Source organism: Epargyreus clarus, unplaced genomic scaffold (assembly GCF_041222505.1).
Source record: "Epargyreus clarus isolate Ecla_fem2 unplaced genomic scaffold, WU_Ecla_fem_2.2 ptg000009l, whole genome shotgun sequence".
Taxonomy (NCBI): Eukaryota; Metazoa; Arthropoda; class Insecta; order Lepidoptera; family Hesperiidae; genus Epargyreus; species Epargyreus clarus.
The window spans coordinates 7413977-7437057 of NW_027332217.1; the positions used below are offsets into that span (position 1 = coordinate 7413977).

Consider the following 23081-nt stretch of genomic DNA (forward strand, 5'->3'; position numbering starts at 1 on the left):
CATTTCATCCATATTATACAGTAAGAGTAAATATTCAGTTAGCAATCCTAATAATTATGTATATTTTATAATTATACCTAATTAAGAGAAAAAATTCTTATTAATATGATATTTTCATATTGTATTTATATATATATATATATATATATATATTTTTTTTATTATTGAGAATAAATCTCACTAAGCACTATGGATTTCACAACATCTCATCCATATGATGCAGAACGAATAAATACTCAGCAATGTAATTAAATCCATATAATAATATGTATATATGTATGGTAATAAATCTTTAATTTAATTACATGTCCCATTGTTGCAGTTGTCTCTAAACATCTACATTGTAATTCTCAATTATATTTCAGATCACCATGAAATAAAATTGAAAATTAGACGAGCTTACCTGTAAGCGAAGTCTGATTATAATTTTATGAATGGTGATCTGAAATATAATTACCCACCCTCCCAAAATCAAAACCCATACTGCAACAATAAGAACAAAAGAGTCTCCTAGATATAGACAGCATGCATATTATCAAGGAGACTAAGTTGGAACTGATAGACTCTAAATTAAGTGAGGAATCGGGAACTGTCACTGTCATACGCAGTGTCAGTGGTCTTTGAACTTTTTTGTTTTTAAAAGGCTAAACAATCGCGATGCCGACGAGTGGGAAGAAGGATACTACATTGTAATTCTCAATTATATTTCAGATCACCATTCATAAAATTATAATCAGACTTCGCTTACAGGTAAGCTCGTCTAATTTTCAATTTTAATACATTTACAAAACTTAAACTATTATCTATTTTCCCTATTCTATTAAATCCTATTATATACTATTAACAATAAAACATAAGTAAAACACTATTCAAACATAATAAAAACATCAATAAATTACATTAAAAAACTATCAGCTGTTTACGTAACTACGTCTTACTGCTATGATCAGCTGATCGAGTTGGAGTCAGCTGTTTAGCGTCGGCCATTGAACTATACAATATTAATCAGCTGATCGTAAGTTACGAATAATGAAGTCTTTATTTATTACAACTTATGAACTATTATGAACTATAAATTAAGTAAACAATTTCAAACTTATAATTACGTCGAATCTTGAGTCAGCTGTTCGCGTCGTCCCGCACAATTAGGTAGAGCTTTGTTTGTGACATAAATAAAGTAAAAAGTTTGTTTCGAGACAGTTTTTATAACCATTTTATTAAGTTCGTGATATATAGCTTAACGCCGTCATTAAATGTTGCTGCTATACATTAAGTAACTAATAACTATTTACTTAGAACCTCAGAAAATTAGGCCGTATTGGCTAATATTGGGGAACGACTGCCTTGACGATTTTCTTTTCCCATAAAAGTTCCATAGGAAGCGATAAGGGATATTAGATTAGCAGCGCCTCATTGTGAAATTCTTGATGGACTATGAAGTAGTAAACAATAGATATGGGTTTGGAAAGGTAAAATCAATATATTTTAACTGGATAAGTTTACCGTTACACCAAAATTCTTAGCATAAAGCAGTTTGACGTTTTAATGGAAGCTAACAAAGCCACCATATCCACACCCTAAGGTTAGAACCCTAAGGTTCTATATGGAGTTGGTTACAAATGTCCGTGACCTTTTACGATCAGGTGTAGTGCAATTACTGCATGTTAGTTTACGAAAAAAGCCCTGGAGGTCTACTACCATCTTTTATAAACCATCATAGTTCAGGAAAGTCTTATTTCAATATTGCATCAACATTATTTTGTTTCGTACCACGACCTCCTTAGGACAGTTTTGTTTCATTCCTACAGAGTGATGTAAAAGAAAAAGTAATTTGCCTATTCCTTATCCAAGAGGAAACGAGACATCGAAACTAGTGTCGTCTCTTTCGCATCACAATCTTGATTGTGTTCCGTCATACACAGTTGAATAAACTTAAAACTTTATTAATTTTTCGCTTCTCCATTGTATGAAACCAACTGAAATTATCATATTTTGCTTAAAAACTTAAATTTCCTGCAAAAAAAAGAATGAATACTTTCGACCGACATAATACAAAACTGCTGATTATAATATTATAAAAACAATCTTACTGTAACGAGGTCATGGTACGAAATTAGAATGTATTATTAAAATAATACTGTTTTAAGAGATGGTAATCCTCCAGATCAGCAATTGTAGCGAAGTTCCATTTTAGGGTTCTAAGAGACACCTATTCCTACCAATGGATTTCAAAAGTCTGATAGATCGACAGATACCTACCATCGTCTATGCTTAGCTTCTTTTTGGGGTTTATTGTTCGCAGGTACTTAGAAGATTGGACCATTTCGTAAAGACTTTCTTGTTTTTAATTACGTACAAACACAGAAGTAACAGGCTATAAATCTTGAGATTGCCTAACAAGGTTGGTAGAAATAAAATGTTCGAAATAAGCTTAGAAAAGTATCAAAACTTTCTGACGGCGTGTTTATAGTTCAATTATGATACGAACTCAGTTCTATTTGTTATAATATAAGAGTAGCGGACGAGTCATCAGTTTAGCTGATGGTAAGTGGCTTATGTCGCCCACGGACACCAGTTAAGTACTGTAATTATAGGATAATATTAGATTCCTACCTGGTCGGTCACAAAAGCACCGCTACTGAGGACTAAGCTAGAATGCCTGGGCAAAATACGCTTACAGGCTATTCAAGAAAGTGGTTAACTCAAATTTAATCTTGACTTGTCTTAACTAAAACTATTTGCAATATATATGATTATGTATACTTACTATCTACATCATATCATCATCATATCCTGATTATTACTGAATCTCCTGATTTAAGTCATAAACCATATTTTCCAGAATTTTAACTTCCAGGTAATATTAACTTAAGGGTGTTGTAAAATGATACACGAATATGAAGAAAATTATTTAATTATTATTATACATTATGTTAATTTGTTAAAGTAGTTTGTAATTACACAATTGATACTGACAAGAAAATATATGCGATGAATTTTATTTTATTCCATTCACATTTCTGCTCTCGATAAATTCCCTACTATTAAAGCTTACTACACAAAATAAATAAAAACAATTTTCGTATCTATTGTGCACTGTTGTAAGAAAGCCGACGACAATAAGTGATCAGAGAAAATATTCACACAAAATGAAATTCCAAATCACAAACAGTTTATTTTATAATTTAACACAATCTCTTAACACATGTCTAAACCAGTCATTTCGAACTATTTATTTCATTCAATTCCACGCGTATTCCATGTCCATTTCATTCCCTCACTGATTATCCACAAATGTCGAAAGATTCATTCGTATGAAAAGTATGTTAATATGAATAGCTAATAGCATTTAATTGGCTAGTCTATATTAGAAACGGTTATTTTATTCTAATCAAAAATATAACGCTGACGTCATAATATACGTCACATCTGTAAACTTTAATATAATGAGAAAGTGTCATGATTGCCAAATATTGCAAACAATTTAAAATTATTATATTTGTGTTCATTATTTATACTTTGAAATAATATTGTAATTCAATTAATATTAATTAATGAAATAATTCGGTAAAATTTGTTGAATGATGTATACGGTAATGATTGATGAAAAGACATTATAAATAACAATAAAACCTTAAAATTAATGGAATATTTAAGAACCCTAATTTCTCTACAACTGGTCAAAGAAAGAAATATCAACATTACATTGTACGATATGAGGAGAGTATTGTTAATGTACACATTATGACGTCATTACCGTACCGTGAAAGATAAAATTAAACTATTTCTATGACAAAAAACCCTAAAGATTCTAGCAATTCATTCTAACAAAATGTTTATTCAAAATCACACGAAATATATTTATTTGCGCATTTAGTTACATCGAAAATCTTATTACATTCAATTACCGATAACATATTATCAGTGTAATATTATTTTCGATTAATCAAAACGAAACTATCTACGGAGAAATCTTTTCTTGTACGATAAAAGTAGATTACACAATTAAAGATTATAAGTAGAATTTATCGCCTATAATGATGATGTCATCTATGCTGTAACTTATATTATATTGCAGAGAAATCTCTAGAAAACGTAAATACTGATTGGTCTGCTGCAACGTCTGTACATCGAAAATACAGCTTATAACTTTAAAATTCGACCACTTCGATGAATATCACGTACTGAATATATTTTTGCAAAGATTGAAAAAACAGACGGGGTGTATTAAAATGAGATCATTATTTCTTCAATCTATCGCGGTTACTATATTCACACAGAAGGTCATTATATCGATATAGGTTTCAATACAAATACTACTAACGAGATTCAATCCACGCGCTCCTTGTGTCGTTAACGACGGCAACAGTCGATGCCATCGAAAGACTACAAGACAAGCTCTAGCCTACACTCTTGTATTCAACCCGTATCGTAATCGACTAAACGTGTGAATATAGAAAGGGCAAATGCGAATTTAATATTATAACAATTTCTGAACATAGAATCGAAAATGACACATCACAGCTTATCGACATTGTTTTTTATTACTTTTGTCTTGCTTATTTAGCAAGCTGATATCACAAACTTATCACGCCGATGTCATAGAGTAGAATGAAGGTTATCTTTAATTATAACTCAATTATAAACATTTTCCATAAATTCAATAATGTTTCATTTTCAAAACTATTTTTCGCACTTTTTTTAATAGTTTTTATATCCAATGAGTGACTCATCCACCCATTTTTGTCGTCATAACTGGCATCGTGGTGGAATTACCAACTATCGTCTTCGTAACATAATGAGTTAATTACACCAAGTTTACGCAAAAAATGAAACATTTCATGCGCAGTTCACTAATTAATTGTACACACTACTCTTTATTACAAAATACATAAAATTAATCGAAGTAGCCGAAACTATCGTATATAACCTATCCCTATCATGTTACATGGAGGTCGGTGACCAGAAGTTCATTTCCCTGAGCTCCGAAGGGCGAGGGCGGAAGGCGTGGGCGGGCTTGGGCGGCTTGCTCGAAGAGACCTCGGCTGATATCAGCTTGGGTTCCTTCTTGGGCGCTGGACCCAGACTCTCGACGGACTCTGCGAGTGTTCCACCTGGAAACAAAATGGAATTTAATTATTTACATTTCGTTGATATACAGTGAACTTATCTATTTAATAAGTAATAGCAACTTTTACAAAGGGTTGCTATTACGCAATGTCACTAAAATTATGTCAGTGTTGACAGATTGCTTCTTACTTAGCCAAAGTTGGAATATCACTTGCAAGACTTTTTATCCGTGCTCAGGGTAATTATTGCAGTCACAATTGTTTCAGTAGCAATTTCTTTTTTAGTACCATTTCAAGTTAATTATTTTTCCTAATTATCTAAAGACATATATAATTGCACATAACAAGTTTACAGGTGTAAGAATATCCACGTCTAGTTTTTAGTACAGAAAATGCTATTTTCATAACAGTCAGACCAAAAATAACATGTCCAATTCGAAAAGCAATAAAAATACAAATAAAGGATATCAGACAGTTCTGATCTTTAAATATTATTAAACTGATTTGAAGATTGAAGAGGTCAGGACTTAACTTTACTGATATAGTTTGTCGATAGTGTTCATATTATTCTCTATTTTTATTTGCATATTAAGCAAAGTCACAGACCCCACGTCACTAGTGTCAATATTTTTACAGAGTTAGTATAGTAACTCTAATGATAACAATTCTAACATAAAACATAAACATGGTAACAGTTATATTATCATTAGAAATATATACATTTATATGTGTATGTTAAGAATCACATGTTTAATTATTGTTAGAAACGCCTAGAATCATATTTCATTTGCACTTTAATTATGTAATAGAAATTGCAAATGAATGAGATGGTGATATCAAATTGTACATACTCATAGATAGCTATAATGACTCCTATATAGTTTTTTGTCTAAGTTAACCCAAGATAAGTAAAGGTAAAGTAAAAGGTAAAAGTAAGTAAAAAAACACCTCATGAGACAGATCAGTTGTTACTTCACAGTCTGAGGACTAAATTGGAACGCCTCATATAACCACAACCCGCAAACCAAAATACAACAACGCCTAACTCTGTTGTTCTTCAATCCAAGATTTGAATTGTTGTCAGTAATATTACTCTAGCTTTAACTCATACAATACACCCAAAAACAAAATAAGAATATATTATGTAAAACCACAGAAAGTTCTAGCAAATAATAAAAGGAGTAAAGGAGGAGGAGAGGAGGAGGATTTTTGACCAAAACTTACTATGTAATCTATTTTCGATGATTTCTTCTTCTGCTAGTGTGGACGTGGATGTAGTTAGATCTTTCTTGAAGCCAAGCAGCGCCATCGTTAGCCACGAGCGGCTGGACGAATCTTCTATTGGCTCAAACGGAGACGTGAAGTAACTGCAAAGATAAAAACATTTGAATATTATTATTATTATTTAAGTTTCAAGTTATACTTCGTAACATGGTGGTTCAACTCCGCCGGCACCATCGCCACACTTACTTCTGTCTAATAACAGCAGTGTTAAACTCAGCTGTGTTCTGGTTTGAAGGTGGTAAAGGAGACATACTTTTTCCGAGGAGTTCCAGCTTAGTCCTCAGGGATAGGGATATCTGATGACAGATGTTTATGGGAGGCAGTAGCCATTACCATCAGGTGGTCTCGTCTGCTACTCTTATATTATAAAACAAAAGTTAGAACAATGTATGTAACCGTTCTATACTAGTAACACGATGAATACGACTATAACAAATATAAACGTGCGACGGCGGTGAAGTTCGTGGTTCAGCCATATGGTTTGCATCGTCAAAGTTAAATAAAAGTTCTTTAACAACTTTGTTTACAAAATTCCTAAACTATAATTAAACATAATGAACGTTGTTTCGTTTTAAAAATAGTCCGTAATCGACGCAAACGTTGGAATAGTACCAAAGTTCCCTCGTCTATCTTACTTTTGTGTCTTATAATTCGCCACTTTCTCTGCAACTTACAAACACCGCACTGTTTTATAATTGATCTTAAAAAATCAATAAAATCCAAAAAATAAACTGTAAAACACGGAACACAACTATTACTTATTTAGTTTCCTAACAGTCAAATATGAAATATACACCCTAAGTATTTTATTTACCCCATTTTAACTCCAATTTCAGTTTCTCCGAATCGCCCACACTTATAAATGAGAGAACATTTTTGTAGCTGGCCGAGTGCTATAGGAGTTTGATTGTTGTCGTCATATCCTCTCAATGCCACGCTTTTGTTAATGTGCCAAGACACGTGGGTAAAACCCAGAATATTAAAAACGTATAGAAGACTCCTTAAAATAACTTATATGGCATATAAATTAGATAAAAATATTTTAACCATTCAACTCCTTTTGAATGGTAACTTCCATATAAAATGTAAAAGGACGCCGAAATAACTTTAAAAAGAACACAAACACTTGTATGACACGGATTCTGCACATTTTTATTCTAAGGATGAATTCACTATCTCTTGCGCAATAAATAAGAAGTTTTATGTATGAATTTATTTTAACATTATAATGTTTAATTATTATATATTACAAAACATTTTCATATAGGTATACCTACTCGATAATCCATATCAGTTTCCCAAAATCAATGACGAACATTAATTTTAATTACAAAGACCTTATTAATTGGTAATAAGGTGTTCTGAAATTGTATGTCACTTTTCCCTTCCATGTACAGTCTATGATATTTCTACCATAATTATACAGGGTGTTTTTTCAAAGGGTACCCAAATTTTTTTACCATATTCTAGACATCAATAATGTTATGTACAAAATGTCAAAACTTTAAAATCCCTCTTAATTATTTAATTACATTAATTCTAAGTTATTCCAAATTCTGCGTACATTATGGACAACCGTTGCATAGTACGCGCAGTCATTGATAATGACACTAGCACTAACGCACACAAACTCGTAATACAAGTATGCCGACGCGCGGTTCTTCATTGAGACTGACACGCACACAAGGCCTTAGGACCGTCATAATGAACAAATACACACTACCCACATTACGACTTTATTGTTTTAAAACGAATGTATAAATTTTATGGCGTATTTAAAAAATTGGAATCAACTATTTACAGCAAATTAACTTACCTAATTACATAATTATTGAATGTCCCTTATAAAACACACTGGTATTTACATTGTCTACATATCACTGGTATTTCAAAAACTGTTCAAAGTGGAGTCCATTTCTCTCAATAGCTGAGCACGCTTTTTTAAATTGTTTTTTAACATTATTTGTGTCTGGACACTTTTCACTTCACTAAAATCTGTAATTATTTTATTGCGTAGGTTCTCATAACTCTGGGCTTCCTCAACGTAAACAAGTCTTTTAATTGCTCCCCATAAATAAAAGTCTAAAGGAGCTAACGGAGTCTAACGGAGCTGCTAAAATCGTCGTCGTATTAGGTACTCTTAAGTTATTTCCATGTATTTGTAAACGCGGTAAAGAGTCACTTTCATAAAGTCTTTGCGCACCACGTAAACTTTTACCATTTAAAATGTAGCACCGTACCATCTCATAATACTCGCGGTTCGTATAACTTATTTGATTTTGTGCCGCCATTTTCACTCATAAAAAATAGCAAACACATTCGAAAATCGGTCACGGTCGACTGGCGCCACTGGCGGCCGGCGGGCGGCGGGTGCGCATCACAGGTGTCTGCGAGGGCGAGGGGGAAAGGGGTTGTACGAAACTAGGCGATCGCTAGCCGAATATTACCGATATCTCCCTGCATAGTTTTTATGTTTGTGTGCGAGCGCTCAGAGTAGTGTGTGATAATAAATAGCAGAACTTATGAATGATAGTTTTCGTTGTTGAAATCATGTCCATGAGTTCTGTATTTAGGGGATAAAATGGTTCAATATTTCTTAACATTTTTTTTATTATTTTATTTCAAAAATCGGTTATTTAACCGCTTCTGAACCATCTGTGTCAATTTGGGTACCCTTTGAAAAAACACCCTGTATAGTTGAAGGTTTTTGTTTAAATGCACTACGGTAAATAGCACAACAATTTCAAAGAATAGGATATGATATTTACTTGACATTTTATACCTAGCAGAGGAATCCTCATATTTGCAAATGACACATGTCGTGAAGCCGGTATCTCGTTACTCGGAACACACCCACAACCAGTTTCCAAAGGTCTACAAAAACCTGTATTCATTAATATACTTTAGCGTATTATTATTAACGAAACGAGTATCTCACCCAATGTCTCGATAAAATCGAATATTATATTTAAACAAGCTAACAAAGAACTATTTAATGATAAAGTAATTGAACTTGTTATTTTAATGAGAAAATATTTTTTACTGGGCACTTTACTATTAAAAATTAATTGTTACCATTTAACCATGACAAATTTAATATTGGAAATAAACATATTTTTGATATAATAAAGGTTCAATGAACCTTCTTATTACTAACCAAAAAATAACCAAGTACTTAAATTTATATGACACATATATTTTAAATAACAAATTGACTTAATAAGACGCAATGTTTAACTATTCAAGTTACATGTAATATACAAACATATAAAATATAATGTCTAGACATTCATATATCTTTAGCCCACTTCATTGTTCGAGCTTAAGTTAGACCTGATAATATGTAAGTACTCAGTTACAGATAAATTTAATACCTACTTAGTGATGTTTACCCCACATGAGGCTATCTCGCTTAACAACAATAGTCACATGGCAATAATGCAAATAAATTAAAACGTTTGTTTTGTTTGACCTTGTGCGGCATTAAATTTGCACAAACCGTGAAAAATCTCAAAGTGATTAGGTACAGGCGATAACAAGGCAGTTTGATTCGAATAATCTAATTATTGTAGATCGTTGACGTCGATACTTATTAAGAATTTTTACATTGACACAGAATAAAATAATGTAATTGGCCATGTGCGAGTCGAACTAGTACATAATTATTCCTTCATTACGGTTTAGGAGATGGAGCACCGTGTCAGACTGACAGACGGACCGAGAGCGGAGGCTTACTTAGGAGGTTCCGTTTTTACCCTTAAACTATGGAACCCTAAAAATTACAACTGAATATTAATGTACACGGTACACACATAGTTCACCTCATGATACAGGTATTATCTTTATAGATGACTTTCTTATAAAGACAAGTCTAATTAACTCCAAATTAACTGTTATTTTACACGGTTATTTTTGAACTTTGGTACTTATGTATCCGACCGAAGCTTTGGCTTCGGTTACGACCTCCTTTTGCCAAATAATACATCGTCGGCTAAAACAAAAGCTTTAAAAGTTATTGGGGAATTTCGGTTTTCGGCCAATCGACTTTCAGTTGGACATGTAATTTAGTCATTCCATTTTAACAACATACACTACTTTATAAAGATGAATTTCGTGTACTGTAATTGAGTTCAGCTGGTTATGTTGGTTAACTACAGTCAAAACATTAGAGGCCACTGAGGGACCGGTAAATTATTACATGCAGACAATTCATAAAAACGCTAGTTTTGTCAGTAATGAGAGTTAATTACCTATTGTTTCTGTTCCACGATGTGTTGTTACATTTATGTATATTGTGTCCTCTGCTGTTGTCTCTACATTTGACTCTACTTTTCAAATGTTTAGAATATCCTATGACACTTTATCTTTAGAGAACTAAATCAATATTCATTCGGAATTTATAAAATTTTTTTGGACTAAATTGCAAAATAGAAATTCTATGTATCACAATTTTGTTGTAAATCTTGTTTTCCAAAACAATTACTTCAAAAAAAAACAAAGTATATGTTAACTACACACTTAACCCAATACACAAATACAAAACATGTTACTAAGAAATAATCTCGGTAAGATAATCTTGGTCATAAATACATTTCTAAGAAATACGGACAGATCTCATAACGAAACATAAGCATAGAATACTGATTACCCGACTATGGCCGATGAGGTTGTAACTCCATGAAAATATTATGTGAACGAGACAACTTTGCTATTAATTACAATCCGATTAAAATCCTTGATTGCTCTATTACCGGAATAATGTGACATCAGAACAATTTTTAAAATCTGACTTATAAGATCTATCATCAAACATACTAGTCTATTAAAAATAATGATGATCATGAATGCCACATCTAGTAAATTATAAAATTTATGAACATGGTTCAAAAATTAAAAAAAAAAAACATTTCCCTTGATCAACCCCTTCTTTTAAATGTCAAAGTATAGATTATATACTTTCTGCTACATGTTGGTCTGTCTGTAAATGAATTTTGTAAGTCTTCATTTTTTTTTAATTTATTAAAGCAGTGAGCACTGTTTCCACTACCATTATTAAGAAGAAGTAGGTGTGGCCTTTATTCCCGAACCAGAAAGAGAAACCAATCAAGAAAATACTGTAGTTTAGGTCTTCTAAGTTAACTCACCGGTTCCCATTCATCCTCCTGCGGCTGGTGGGGCTGCCGGGCGGCGAGTGGACCGGCGTGACCGGCAAGCTCTTGCTGCCCCTGCGTGCCATCAGGTTGTACTGGTGGAACTCCGGCACTTGCGTGTCGTCGGCGGGCGTCGCCACCGTGAAACCGCGGGGCGAACGCGTCGATATCATCTGATGGGCTACCTAGAATCATAGATTGGTAAAGATTACTCGTAACAAGAAAATGTAACCAGTTTTTTGTCAATTGAAATTGTCACTGTCATCTATTTTCGTTTGAAAATATTTAAAAAAAATAGTTTTTAGATCATTTACGGATGAAACCGTACGATGCGGAGAAATATCCGCACCTTTTCTTCGATTTCGTGTTTTTGCACCACTTAACTGCGCATGTCGGCATTGTTCCGCGTAAATTACACCATTACAGGCATTAAATGGCTGACAAATTTGTCAGACGTTTAATCCATTTAATGGCATCCTTCAATTACAAGGCGATGAGATATCTATACTTGTCTATGCCTAGAATTGAAAACAGGAAAATGCGCTCGGTTGATTTTGGACTTAGTAAAGTCGTGTGTCGATTTATGTAAGTTCGACTTACACTTACTATGGCTTTGTTTGCGATGTCTTGTTAAAGATATAATTGTGGCATTATAAGATTACAATATACTGTAAATTAACAATTCTTTAAAATATATGCGATTTATTGAAGCGTTTTCACACAACATTTAGAATTTAGATAGAAAACACAAAAGTGATAAAAATGTAATTAATAATGATTCAATCATAAACGATAAACAAAGTCACGTGAGACTGCACTTTGGAATTTTGGATAAACATATAATTACCTACACATGTCATGTTATTTAAAATGATAAATAAATTTATAATTACTTGCGGTTTATATTAATAGAATTAATTATTCTGACAAAGTTTAAATATTATTAAATCCGAATATCCCAAAACATTAACTGCGTTGAGTACAATATGTTAGTCATTAGAAGTATGGATAGCAAATCATAAAGCCTAGATGTCGCGCGGAAATATAATGGAACCCGTACAATAGCGTTAGGTAAGACATTTCGCACAACAATCCTATTGAAACGTTACATGACAATACAATAACAAACCGTATGTTTTTCTCAAGTTTTGTTGTTTATTATGTTTCAATTATTATGTAAATAGAAGCATATTTTGATTCGATTAACCCTAGAACTAAATAAGGAATGAGAAGAGCCAAGCACATTACTTATTACAAGCATATGGCTCTCATTTGATGTTAAGAGGTCGTTGTCGCATATAGACACTTAATCAAATCAACTCAAATACGACAAAGTATAATTCAAAGTAATAGTTCTTTACAGAACTCTTTTTGGACGTCAATGTACCTACCACTTCGCAAGGTGTTTCGTTATGGAGAAGAAGGGGGCGAAAGAAACTCCATAATTGTTGGAGACTTCTAATAAGACAACATTCCTATCCAAGGTCAATGACAAAAGGCGTTTCTGCTGCCACGTACAAAGTTGTCATACTTCGACTTACTGTCTTACATTCTTCAAATCCAGGACAAGAGTACATTGCTATTACTAGGAAGTAGGTGTGGTTGTAATGCCGCATTCCTTCAAGTTTTACTGCCTTCAAATATGGGTCGATGCAATTCTTTGATTTTTATATCTAACATTAGGCGGAAACATACGACTACTTTTGATTAAGTGGCCCGTCTACATAATAATCAGGTTTAATTATAAGCAAAGACTACTAAAGCCTACAAAAAACATTGTTATCTATGAAGAATTAACGTTATTAATTTATACTACCTCGTATGCATAAACCGCACCCTCCTTAACACACACAAGATGTTTAACGATAACAAAATCTTTCGCAACGTTGCACTAGTTAATCAAATTATGAAAAAACGGGAATTTTAACTATGCGACTAACGGATAATCTCAAATCGTTGTCAAGGTAAGCGGAGGTGAATGTATTGCTGACTCACCACGTAATCTGTATACAATCGCGTTTGAAATAGAACAATGCACTCGCAGGTTCCTGCACATTATTTAAGGCCACTTTGCGGTAGTTGCTTGCAAACTCTATGAAACTGTACGTTATGGTACCAGAAGTCATATGAAAACAGTATTGTTACAGTTTATCAATGTCATATTAACAATTAGACTGTATCCTGGTTGGTACTCGTTCAATAACGTTCAATTTATACCAGAAACTGTAAAATCGTAATTAATTTAATGTGTGCGCCGTTGCCAGGTTCGAAACACTTATTATGACATATTTTTCAACTAGAGGTCGCCATTAAATATTTATCAATTAATTTGCACCAAAAATATGACTTTTTTATCGATCCGTTCTCTCATAACAGAATATAACATATAAGATAGTTTTAGAACTGTCTAATTTCCTTGTACCTTCAAATTATATACCAAAAATACAGCAAATCTTTGAAGCATGATGCAATTTGACATTATTTTACGAATCACTTTACTGAGTAAACAACTCGATAACCGCCGAGTACGTTATCATTTGCACCTCGTATGTGAAGTTGGAATTGACCCGCAAACCGTTTATCATTGCCGGGTACCACAGGGCTACCGGGTACCTACATAATTGAAATAAGACGATACAGTTTTAAACTAATAATTGATCAGTAGCATTGATTTTACTGTTATATTGCTACGATCAAATTTAGATTAGCATTGATTAGATAAGATTAATTAAACTAAAAGGACATATAAATGTCAGTATTTTTTTATTTGTGACCTAAATACTGTATTTAATTAATGTGTCGCCATTTTAATTATCACTTTTGTTACGAATGGATCCGTTTCGTGACATCATAATCAAATGCACTGTGCATCGCAACAGCAAGAGTAGAAGCGAGGATATGCCGACGAAGCAGAATATGCTACGCGATTCGTTCCCACGGAGGGCTTCCCAGGGTTTGTTAGATATAAGATATAATACTATAGTAACGCTACCATTGTTAGGTTGAGTGTACGAGAGCTAAGCGGATAAGTTTAATATTATTCTTAACTATCTTTTGCCCAAGACTTCATAAGTTCATACCCATAAACTACAATTAGTAAAACGCACGGTCAGCATGTTTTTGCGAAAATTCAACCATCGTCATATTTGCACAAAATTTATCGAAATATAAACTTAAATCTTCCTCATGAATCACTCCGTGCTTTGGTAAATACCGCATGAAAAAACATTGGGTAATTTTTAAGTTTACCGCGTTCAGACAGACGAACAGACGCGACGACAGGCACTGTGTTTTATCATATTAGGAATTGTGGAAAAGATTTAGCTTTCATATTAAGTAAATTTCATTATATACCGTCTCCTTGTTGCTTACATAAGCAGTAATCGTTTCAGTTCGTACCTACTGTCGCTTCGTGAGATGTGTATCGCCTCTTAAATACCACTTGTTATGCTCGTTTATCGACTGACCTTGACAACGGAGTTGCCGCACGCTGCTCCCTCGCCTTTGAACCCGTCGTCGGTGCCCGCTGGCTTCGGCTTCAAGTTCACTGAGCTCGCTGGAACAAAACAAATACGATTTTATTCATATGCCCCTTTATTCGTTGGATCTGCGCTTTGACACTGATATGAATATCTTATTTTTGTTGGGTTCACTCAGATATTACTGTCCCACTACTGCTGGGCACGGATCGTCTCTCAGAGTCGAGAGGTCTAAGCCACAGTTCACCGCGCAACCCAAATGCGAATCAGTGGACTTCATACCTCGGAGTCATCGGGTCATCGGGTCATTTCTTTTATCAAAAAATCGAAATTGACCATGAATTATCCATAAAGTTGATCACAAGTGCAATGCCATGTCTAAGAAATGAATTGGGATGCTCATTGGTTCACCTCTCATAAGTTTCTACGAAACAAAGTAGTAGTTATTAATTGATTCCTTATCCATGACATTTGCTGGACTTTCATTAAGGTTTTAATAAAATGTTAAACAAACTTAACACCCGTTGAATATCGATCCATCACCTTGACGAAATGGACAAAGAATCAGTTAAGAAATCAAGTCAATAACGGCGGTGCATTGAAGTGTGAAGACATTATCGGACATTTCAATTTGATTATCTAGGAATTTGATTGCTGAAGTCTTCAAGGTATATCAGATAAAAAATATAAATACAGGTACAAGGAGTAGAAGGTAATGTTTTTGCCAGTCTGTCGATGGAATGCTCTTGTTATGCACTCCCAATATCAATCGCGCTTCGGTGGTACGTGGTACCAAATAAAATTAGAAAGAATAAATTGAAAGAACAGAAAGACTGAAAATGAACAATAATAGCAAAATGGTATGCATAAAGTCCTTTCAGATAATGAGTAGTTTACCAATCCGCATTTAGCGAGAGTGGTGAATCATAACACAAATCCCTCGTATTTTCAAAGGTGACCCTGAACGAAATGAGCTGAGATCCATTAAGCATTTGATTTTTTTAAATTTATGTACTTTTTACAGTTAAACAATACTAAAATAACGATCAGAATAGCCGAGATAGTGCAGCGTTGCATTAGAGCCAATCAAAACGACATTGCATAAATTGAGGCGAGATGTAACCAGCGCAGACTAGCGTCTTTAACCACCTAACCCGGTCAGGAATGGATATCTTGTCATTCAAAAAATAAAATTTAAATCTCTAAATGTAGGCGTAAAAAGTAATATATTTAAGACCTATACACCACGATCTACCTATAACCATTAAGAATATGGTTACGTTCGGAAAATAATAATATGTCATTCCGTAAAAGGGCCAATCCTTTGCAAAACATGTTTTCATGAGCAAAGCAGGTGCTTTTATCTTTTTTTTTACTTCCGTAAACAAACTCTGTCCTCAGTGTTATGGACAGTAATATTATCAACTCAATATCAACTAGGTACATGGAAAATTATTCATTTATACTAGATTATTCCGTGACATCATTTAATATAGGTGCATAGTGTTTATCAATTGAACGTGGCTCGTGTAACTACATATTTTATTATTCTTTATATCAACGCGTTAAAACGCAATTAAATACACTACTTCCTATTGTTATTAATATCATTCATTGCATAAATTTTATTTGGCCATAGCATCGCCATCTCTTGAGTAATTATAAGTTAGAAATTGAATCTAAGTATTCGAAAAATATTAAAGAGAAAATACACAAAGTCTATACATAGGAAGAACCTCATCTACTCCGGACTCCGGAGATACCACCACCATACAAATATTTGTCTAATAAAGTAATAAATAATCAGGCGCTGCTGTTTTTATTTGAAGGGCATAGCAAAGGGGTAGCAAAACATCTCGAGTAGGACTCCAATCTGAAGACCATTGCACATGTCCATGGCAATAGTAACGACTACGCATCAGGTGGATAGCAAACTCCAAACAATAACCTTGCATCTTAATGCTTAATCACTAAACTGTAAATAATTGACTAAACATTTCCTGACTAACGTACTACTTGTACTGAACTAAGAAATAAGTGGTAGCTACTGGTTACTATTGATAACAGACATTTTAATAACAGGACGAGGAAACGTTTTATAAAACACTTGTTTCCACGTTAGGAATTAACACGTTTCTAAGTCCTGACAGACACGACGTTGAAGAGTGATTAACTAAGTACCTTTATACTTCCTTCAATAATATCATTAATATCTGTATGTTCTCTGATAACAACTCAAGAATCCCTTTTCAATAGACTCATTCACTATTTGCTATTTGAAGGCATATAACCAAGTAACTATATAACCTCATATCGGTTTAAAGATAGCCCAAATAGTTGATATTAATTTGATACCATTCTGATGGAAATGTTAAACGACTGGTATTATTGGAAGATTGGTCTCGTAAAGATTTCCCAAAAATAATTATTTAAAAAATCTAACTGTTTAGCATAAATCATGTACCTACCTACTGCTTTTTATTACCTTAACACACCTACTTGTTTTTATGAAAGCCGTGATAAAACCCAAGCATTTACCAAGGTGACGTCACGAGTAAACTTGCAGTCACGATGCCACGACGAAACGCAAACAATGTATTTCTAATAACAATAATATTTGTTACTATTCCTGTCACTTTGTTAGCCTTACATATTAGTGCTGTTACTGCATTTCAATATTACAGTATTTCGTCACTCAAATATAACTAGCATTCGAGATGTTTCTTGGCGTGTCTTCAAATCAAAAGTAGCTAAAAACTTCTATACTCAATTTAATGTATCAGCGCGACAAGAGAAATTTCAATGTCTACAATGAAAAGTAAACACAAACAGTAAATATAGTCACTGTCAGCTGACGAAGTGACGTCACAAATAGCACGACTCATGATTTGAGAGAAAAAAGCGATGTAAAGACTATATTTGTTGTGGATGTTGGCTGACTTACATAGAAGCCACTAACTTAGTTCTCAAAAGCAACACTTCCCATGATAAGCTTCAAGCAAAACCTGTTCCGTACGGAAGTTAATCATAAATGTCCATCCATGGGTGACAGTAACAATAAGGTGGACTGAGAGATTATTTGCAGTTAATCTGCAAGTTTTAATACTCTTACAAATCGTTTGTTTGTTAACATTGATGTATAAGAATTATTTCTAGAAGCTTCCATCTATACTAGACTATATCTACAAAATAAATATCAGACAAAAGAGAATACAAATCGCTCTACCTATATGCACTCAGATATATCCATAGAAACGAAACCGGTTTTGAGATAAAAACATAGCTTCACCTGTCTCATATAACACTTGAGCTTGTGCGCTTTGTGCATATACTACTCGTTATGACCAAGGACACAAAAAACTGTTATAATTTGCATGTGGTTACTCAATTTCTATAGGAATTTAGATACTTTCATAAAATCCATTAAAAAAGTTACAGGAAACCAAAGAAACTGGTGGTTGACTATGATCTGTTTTAAGATGAATCGCCATTAAACGAAACAACTATGCATTATTAAAAGTTGTCTAAATACTACATATTACATACAGCATGCATTGTCATATCAAAGAGCGGCACAGTTTTTCAAAAGGCTGTAGCATAATTTCAAAGATATCAGATGATTATATAGTCAGCACGAATATGAATGCATCTGATCAAAACCAAATACTGATAAAAACAAGTCCTAACGCAATATTTTAGAATGTAGAGACATCGTAACTTGGCAACTCTGCTGCAGCATCATCAATTAAAATGAAAAGTGACTTGTAACGAGACAGGTGTACAAGTTCTTGTGTTATATAACGTACCTATGCTTGCATTATACGACAGTCAGTTTGTAAACATAGGTTTGTAAACATTAGATGCGCAAACATTGGAATAACCAGTATTATAACAATTGATTTGCGAAGTGGGCGGTGTTTTGATAACCGCTACTCGTGATTATAGGATTTATAGAAGTACTTGACTACACCGTTAAGAACGGAAAACCTAAATTTTAGTTTATGCACTCGATATGAATATTATATACACTTGAACAAATTACAACCAAGTGTATGAAACAAATTCAGATAACACTTTACATAATACATATTCGCGAAGCACAAATTGTATAAGACCCACAGACTCAATTACTAGACCCTTGCTACCCTTAAATTAACTATCCATTCTTGGCAGTCTTCTTAAACTTATGTTATGACAAAGGAAATTGCAGAAATTTATTCGAAGAGAGGAAATTACAGAACCATCGACTTCTCATTAATATGTAGAAAGGAAAACGTTGTTGTGTTGGTATATTTTGTCTGTTACCATTTTAAAGTTGGCTACAGTCAAAAACGTTCAACTATTATATATAGTAGCTTTACAATTCATAATTGATGATAGACAACTTAATGTCAGGTAAACTTTAAAATAAAATAATATGTAAAAACAAAATGGCAATGTTTTCTTGCTATCTGGACTAATACAAGGAAAAGATAATGAAGTGATATCAAAAACAAACTATAAAAAAGGCACCAAATCAAAATAGACATGATGCACTAACATGACCTTATTCCAAGTCCTTGTTATAAAATTTCGTATAGTAACAAACAAACCGCAACAACAAACTAGAACTGGCATGCAACTGATGCAACAAAGCGAACTAATTGCATAGTGCCCTTACCGGCTGTATTTATAGGCGCAATGCCGTGCAGCACGTCTTGGCAGGGTTTCGTGTGCTTCGACCAGTCTTTCTCCTTGATCGGGTTGAAAGATACTGCTGCGCCCAGCTCCTTCTGCGGGTCTACGGCTTTCGGGATCGCGGTGTCCAACTTGGTCTTGCCGAACAGCACGTCCGTCTTCGGGTATCTGATGTAGAAGAAGGAATCTTCAGGAGCTGGAGGAGATGAGGAGAACGGCTCGAACTCCCTGTGGACAAATAATCACAACTATTTAAAAACAGTTTAGCAACTTAATATATGATAACAAATATTTTGTTATCAGCATTGCTAACGATCTGTTACGTAATCCGCAAAATAGTTGTAAGAAAACATCTTAAACACTTAATCAAATGTTAGTCAACTTCAGTGCACAAAATACTTACGAGATCAGGGTATTGAACTGTGCGACTAAATTCCTCTTTTTCATCATCTTTACCGCGTAAACTAATTTAAATAAGTTAAAATATATTCAATACAAGGCTTATATTATTTTACTGATGCTAATTCAAAACAATAGCACTGGAACGTTGCAAGCGAGAGACCGCGCCTACCACAAATATTCCCGCGGACTAAAACCGAGCAAGATTCGCGATAGCTTTTTATACCGTCTAGATAAATATAGTCTGTGAAACGGCTCTATCTTATCAGGATAACATTACGAGCGAGCAAAAACATGTTTCAAAATAAACCGGCTCGTGACGTCACAGTGAGCCGGCCAATCGGAGCAACCCAAGCGCGCACTCCCCCGACAAGAAAGCACATGACATGATACATTATTGTATAGCGTAGGTTTTTTTCTGCGGTCAAAGACAGGGAGCCCGGAAATTCGGAATAGTGTTTATGCGAGATATATAAATACATAAAGTCTTGGCACGAGTAATTAATACAGTAACATGTGGTAAATTGCGTATGAGAGCAAAGAAGAGCGATTTATTTATTTATTTATTTAACTTATTACGAAGTTACGAAGAAATATGTAGTATTGTCTTCGACTTAGAAGCCATACTTCTAATAAATCCATTAAACTGCAATGAACACCCGTTGTTTAAACCAAATCATCGCCTGATTAACTTTTAAAATAAAATCTTAATTGAATTGCAATATAATTAGGCTTGCAAACTTTTTGATTGCAGAACACCAGAACAAACATTTGTTCTTTGGTTTGTTAGGCCCACAATAGGAATGTTTGATGGCCAAGTCATGTGGACTTAGCATTAATTTATATCTGTAAAAACTGTGTTAAATATAAAAATCATTTTTATAGTTTATTTCAACACTAAACTTCAGTGACTAAACGATAAATTTAAGTAACAAGACCTTGACCATTTAAATGTGTGCAATATGATAGGTACTTATAAAAATGATTTAATCAATAAATTAATAGCAGTTGCCACTTAAGCTTCTGAAAATACTGAGATAAAAGTTATTAAAGAACAAAGACCGATAACAGGATATCTGTGTGGTAAAGTTATTAAACGTAAAACGTAACAAATAATATTGACACATAGATTATATGGAGCATGTTGCTGGGACATAAACAATGATAGGAGCGGACGAATGTTTATAGTAATAATTTAAAAAACTAATCTTATAAAACTGGATAACTTATTCACTTTTAATAAGTAAGTGATTCCATAAATTTATTCCTGTAGAAACGCCAAGAGACTCTCATATATTATTGCCCAAAAAAGGGTTACTGATCCCGAGAGCCAAATTAGATTATATGTCTACACAAATAGTATGAAGAACAATGTATAAATGATATTTTGTGACAGTAAAAATCATGTACGATTTATTCTGGGAGAGGAAGAAAGAGGTTTTAAAGTGACATAAATTAAAAAGAAGTTTTATTTCACTATGATAGAAACCTATATTTATTTATTACATTCTTAAGTGCACTTAGATACCCCTTAGTGAATATGATGGACTACTGTGACGTTGACAGGAAGAGAACTAAATAGATCCATATACATTATAGATGCGAAGATACTCTAAAAGGTAAAATATATAATATTTACCCTGCAAAATTATATTTTCAAAGTACATAAAACACTTTCATATCTGAAAGCCTGATTGATGAATAAAATTGATTGCAGAAAGCCAGATAACAAGGTGAAGGTGATAAATTGGTGTTGATTCTTACCTGTTTCCGTATTTCACCTGTCATTAACACGTGTTGTGGAATCAAAACAATCGACATGTGTTGAGATATCATTTCTTTTTCAAAATGTAAAACTAGCTTAAATTATCTACCTACACGTTCTGTAGTCCTTACAATTCATTTATGTGCTTAGTTCATATTATAATAGTTTGCTTGAGTTTTCGTGACTTTTTTTTGGTCGACATAATTTTTGGAGTTTTCTTATTTCGGGCATTTCTTAGAATGGAATGAGAAAAAATTGAAAGCCTAACCGACCTTTCGCCGATACTGTTGGGCTCCCTTAATAAAACTATGTCGTCGTCCATGCATGTGATATTATAGACATATGTACTACGAGAATTGAAATGTGATGAAACAGTGAAATTACATAAACTATTATTAAATCTTAGTATCTATTACGAAAAACATATTTATTATTGCAATAATGGCGTGACTTATCGATAATCATGATTGATCGGTTGTGACGTCACAAAGATAGCATTACTCTTCATATACATATGGACAATAACATTTATGTGCAGATTATGTATTGGAAAATAACATAGAAAATTGACATACAATAATAATTGACATTTACGTTTGATTGTATGTGTATATATCAAACAAATTAATAGCAGATAATTCAATGTCATTAGAGTCAACAAGAGACCAGTGGACTCGATGCTCGTCTGCTACTCTTACATAATAAAAAATACGAATTTATTGCTTAAGTTATGACAGGCACCATAATACTTGTAGCACTATACATATTTTCCCTAATCTGAATGGCATATATTTATTTTAATTCACCTGCCTCAAACGTAGATAGCAGCTTCATTGTCTATTGTTAACTATCTTCGTGTTGATGCAAGTGGTATATCAAAAAAATAAACTGATAGGGGAGTTACTGTTTAGAAACAAGTATAGCATTAATAATCAATATTATAAAAATTAGGAAACTCGATAGAGGAACACAAGGATTTTATTCTCTACTATATAGGAGAAACGCCAGGCATGTACGGAGTAGGATTCATTGTTAATAAATTGCATAAGAAACATGTTGTATGCTTCCAAGGCCTCTCAGAACGTGTGGCTCTACTTCAGCTAAACATCGACAACTTTAAAATAAGCGTAATACAATGTTATGCCCCTACAGAAGCATCCACGGACAATGAGATTGAACTTTTTTATACCACTGTAAACAAAGCAATAATGATGTCTAGCAAGAACTTAATAGTAATGGGCGATTTCAATGCCAAAAT

General features: G+C 33.5%; 1 protein-coding gene across 2 annotated transcripts in view; it reads right to left on the minus strand.

Annotated features, from left to right (window-relative positions):
• Nucleotides 1–3727: 3727 nt before the first annotated feature.
• LOC140744865 (uncharacterized) overlaps nucleotides 3728–23081 on the minus strand; it is a 30121-nt gene continuing 10767 nt past the window's right edge. Inside the window, exons 1-6 of one of the 2 annotated variants that reach the window (XM_073076558.1) lie at nucleotides 20063–20249; nucleotides 19643–19887; nucleotides 14971–15059; nucleotides 11498–11688; nucleotides 6294–6436; nucleotides 3728–5114 (exon numbers count right to left, since the gene is read on the minus strand). In XM_073076558.1, the coding sequence (XP_072932659.1) occupies nucleotides 4945–5114; nucleotides 6294–6436; nucleotides 11498–11688; nucleotides 14971–15059; nucleotides 19643–19887; nucleotides 20063–20109 (885 nt within the window). In that variant the 5' untranslated portion in view covers nucleotides 20110–20249 and the 3' untranslated portion in view covers nucleotides 3728–4944. Of the gene's footprint in view, nucleotides 5115–6293; nucleotides 6437–11497; nucleotides 11689–14970; nucleotides 15060–19642; nucleotides 19888–20062; nucleotides 20250–23081 lie in introns of those variants that run through there. The other variant, XM_073076557.1, reaches the window with a different exon arrangement.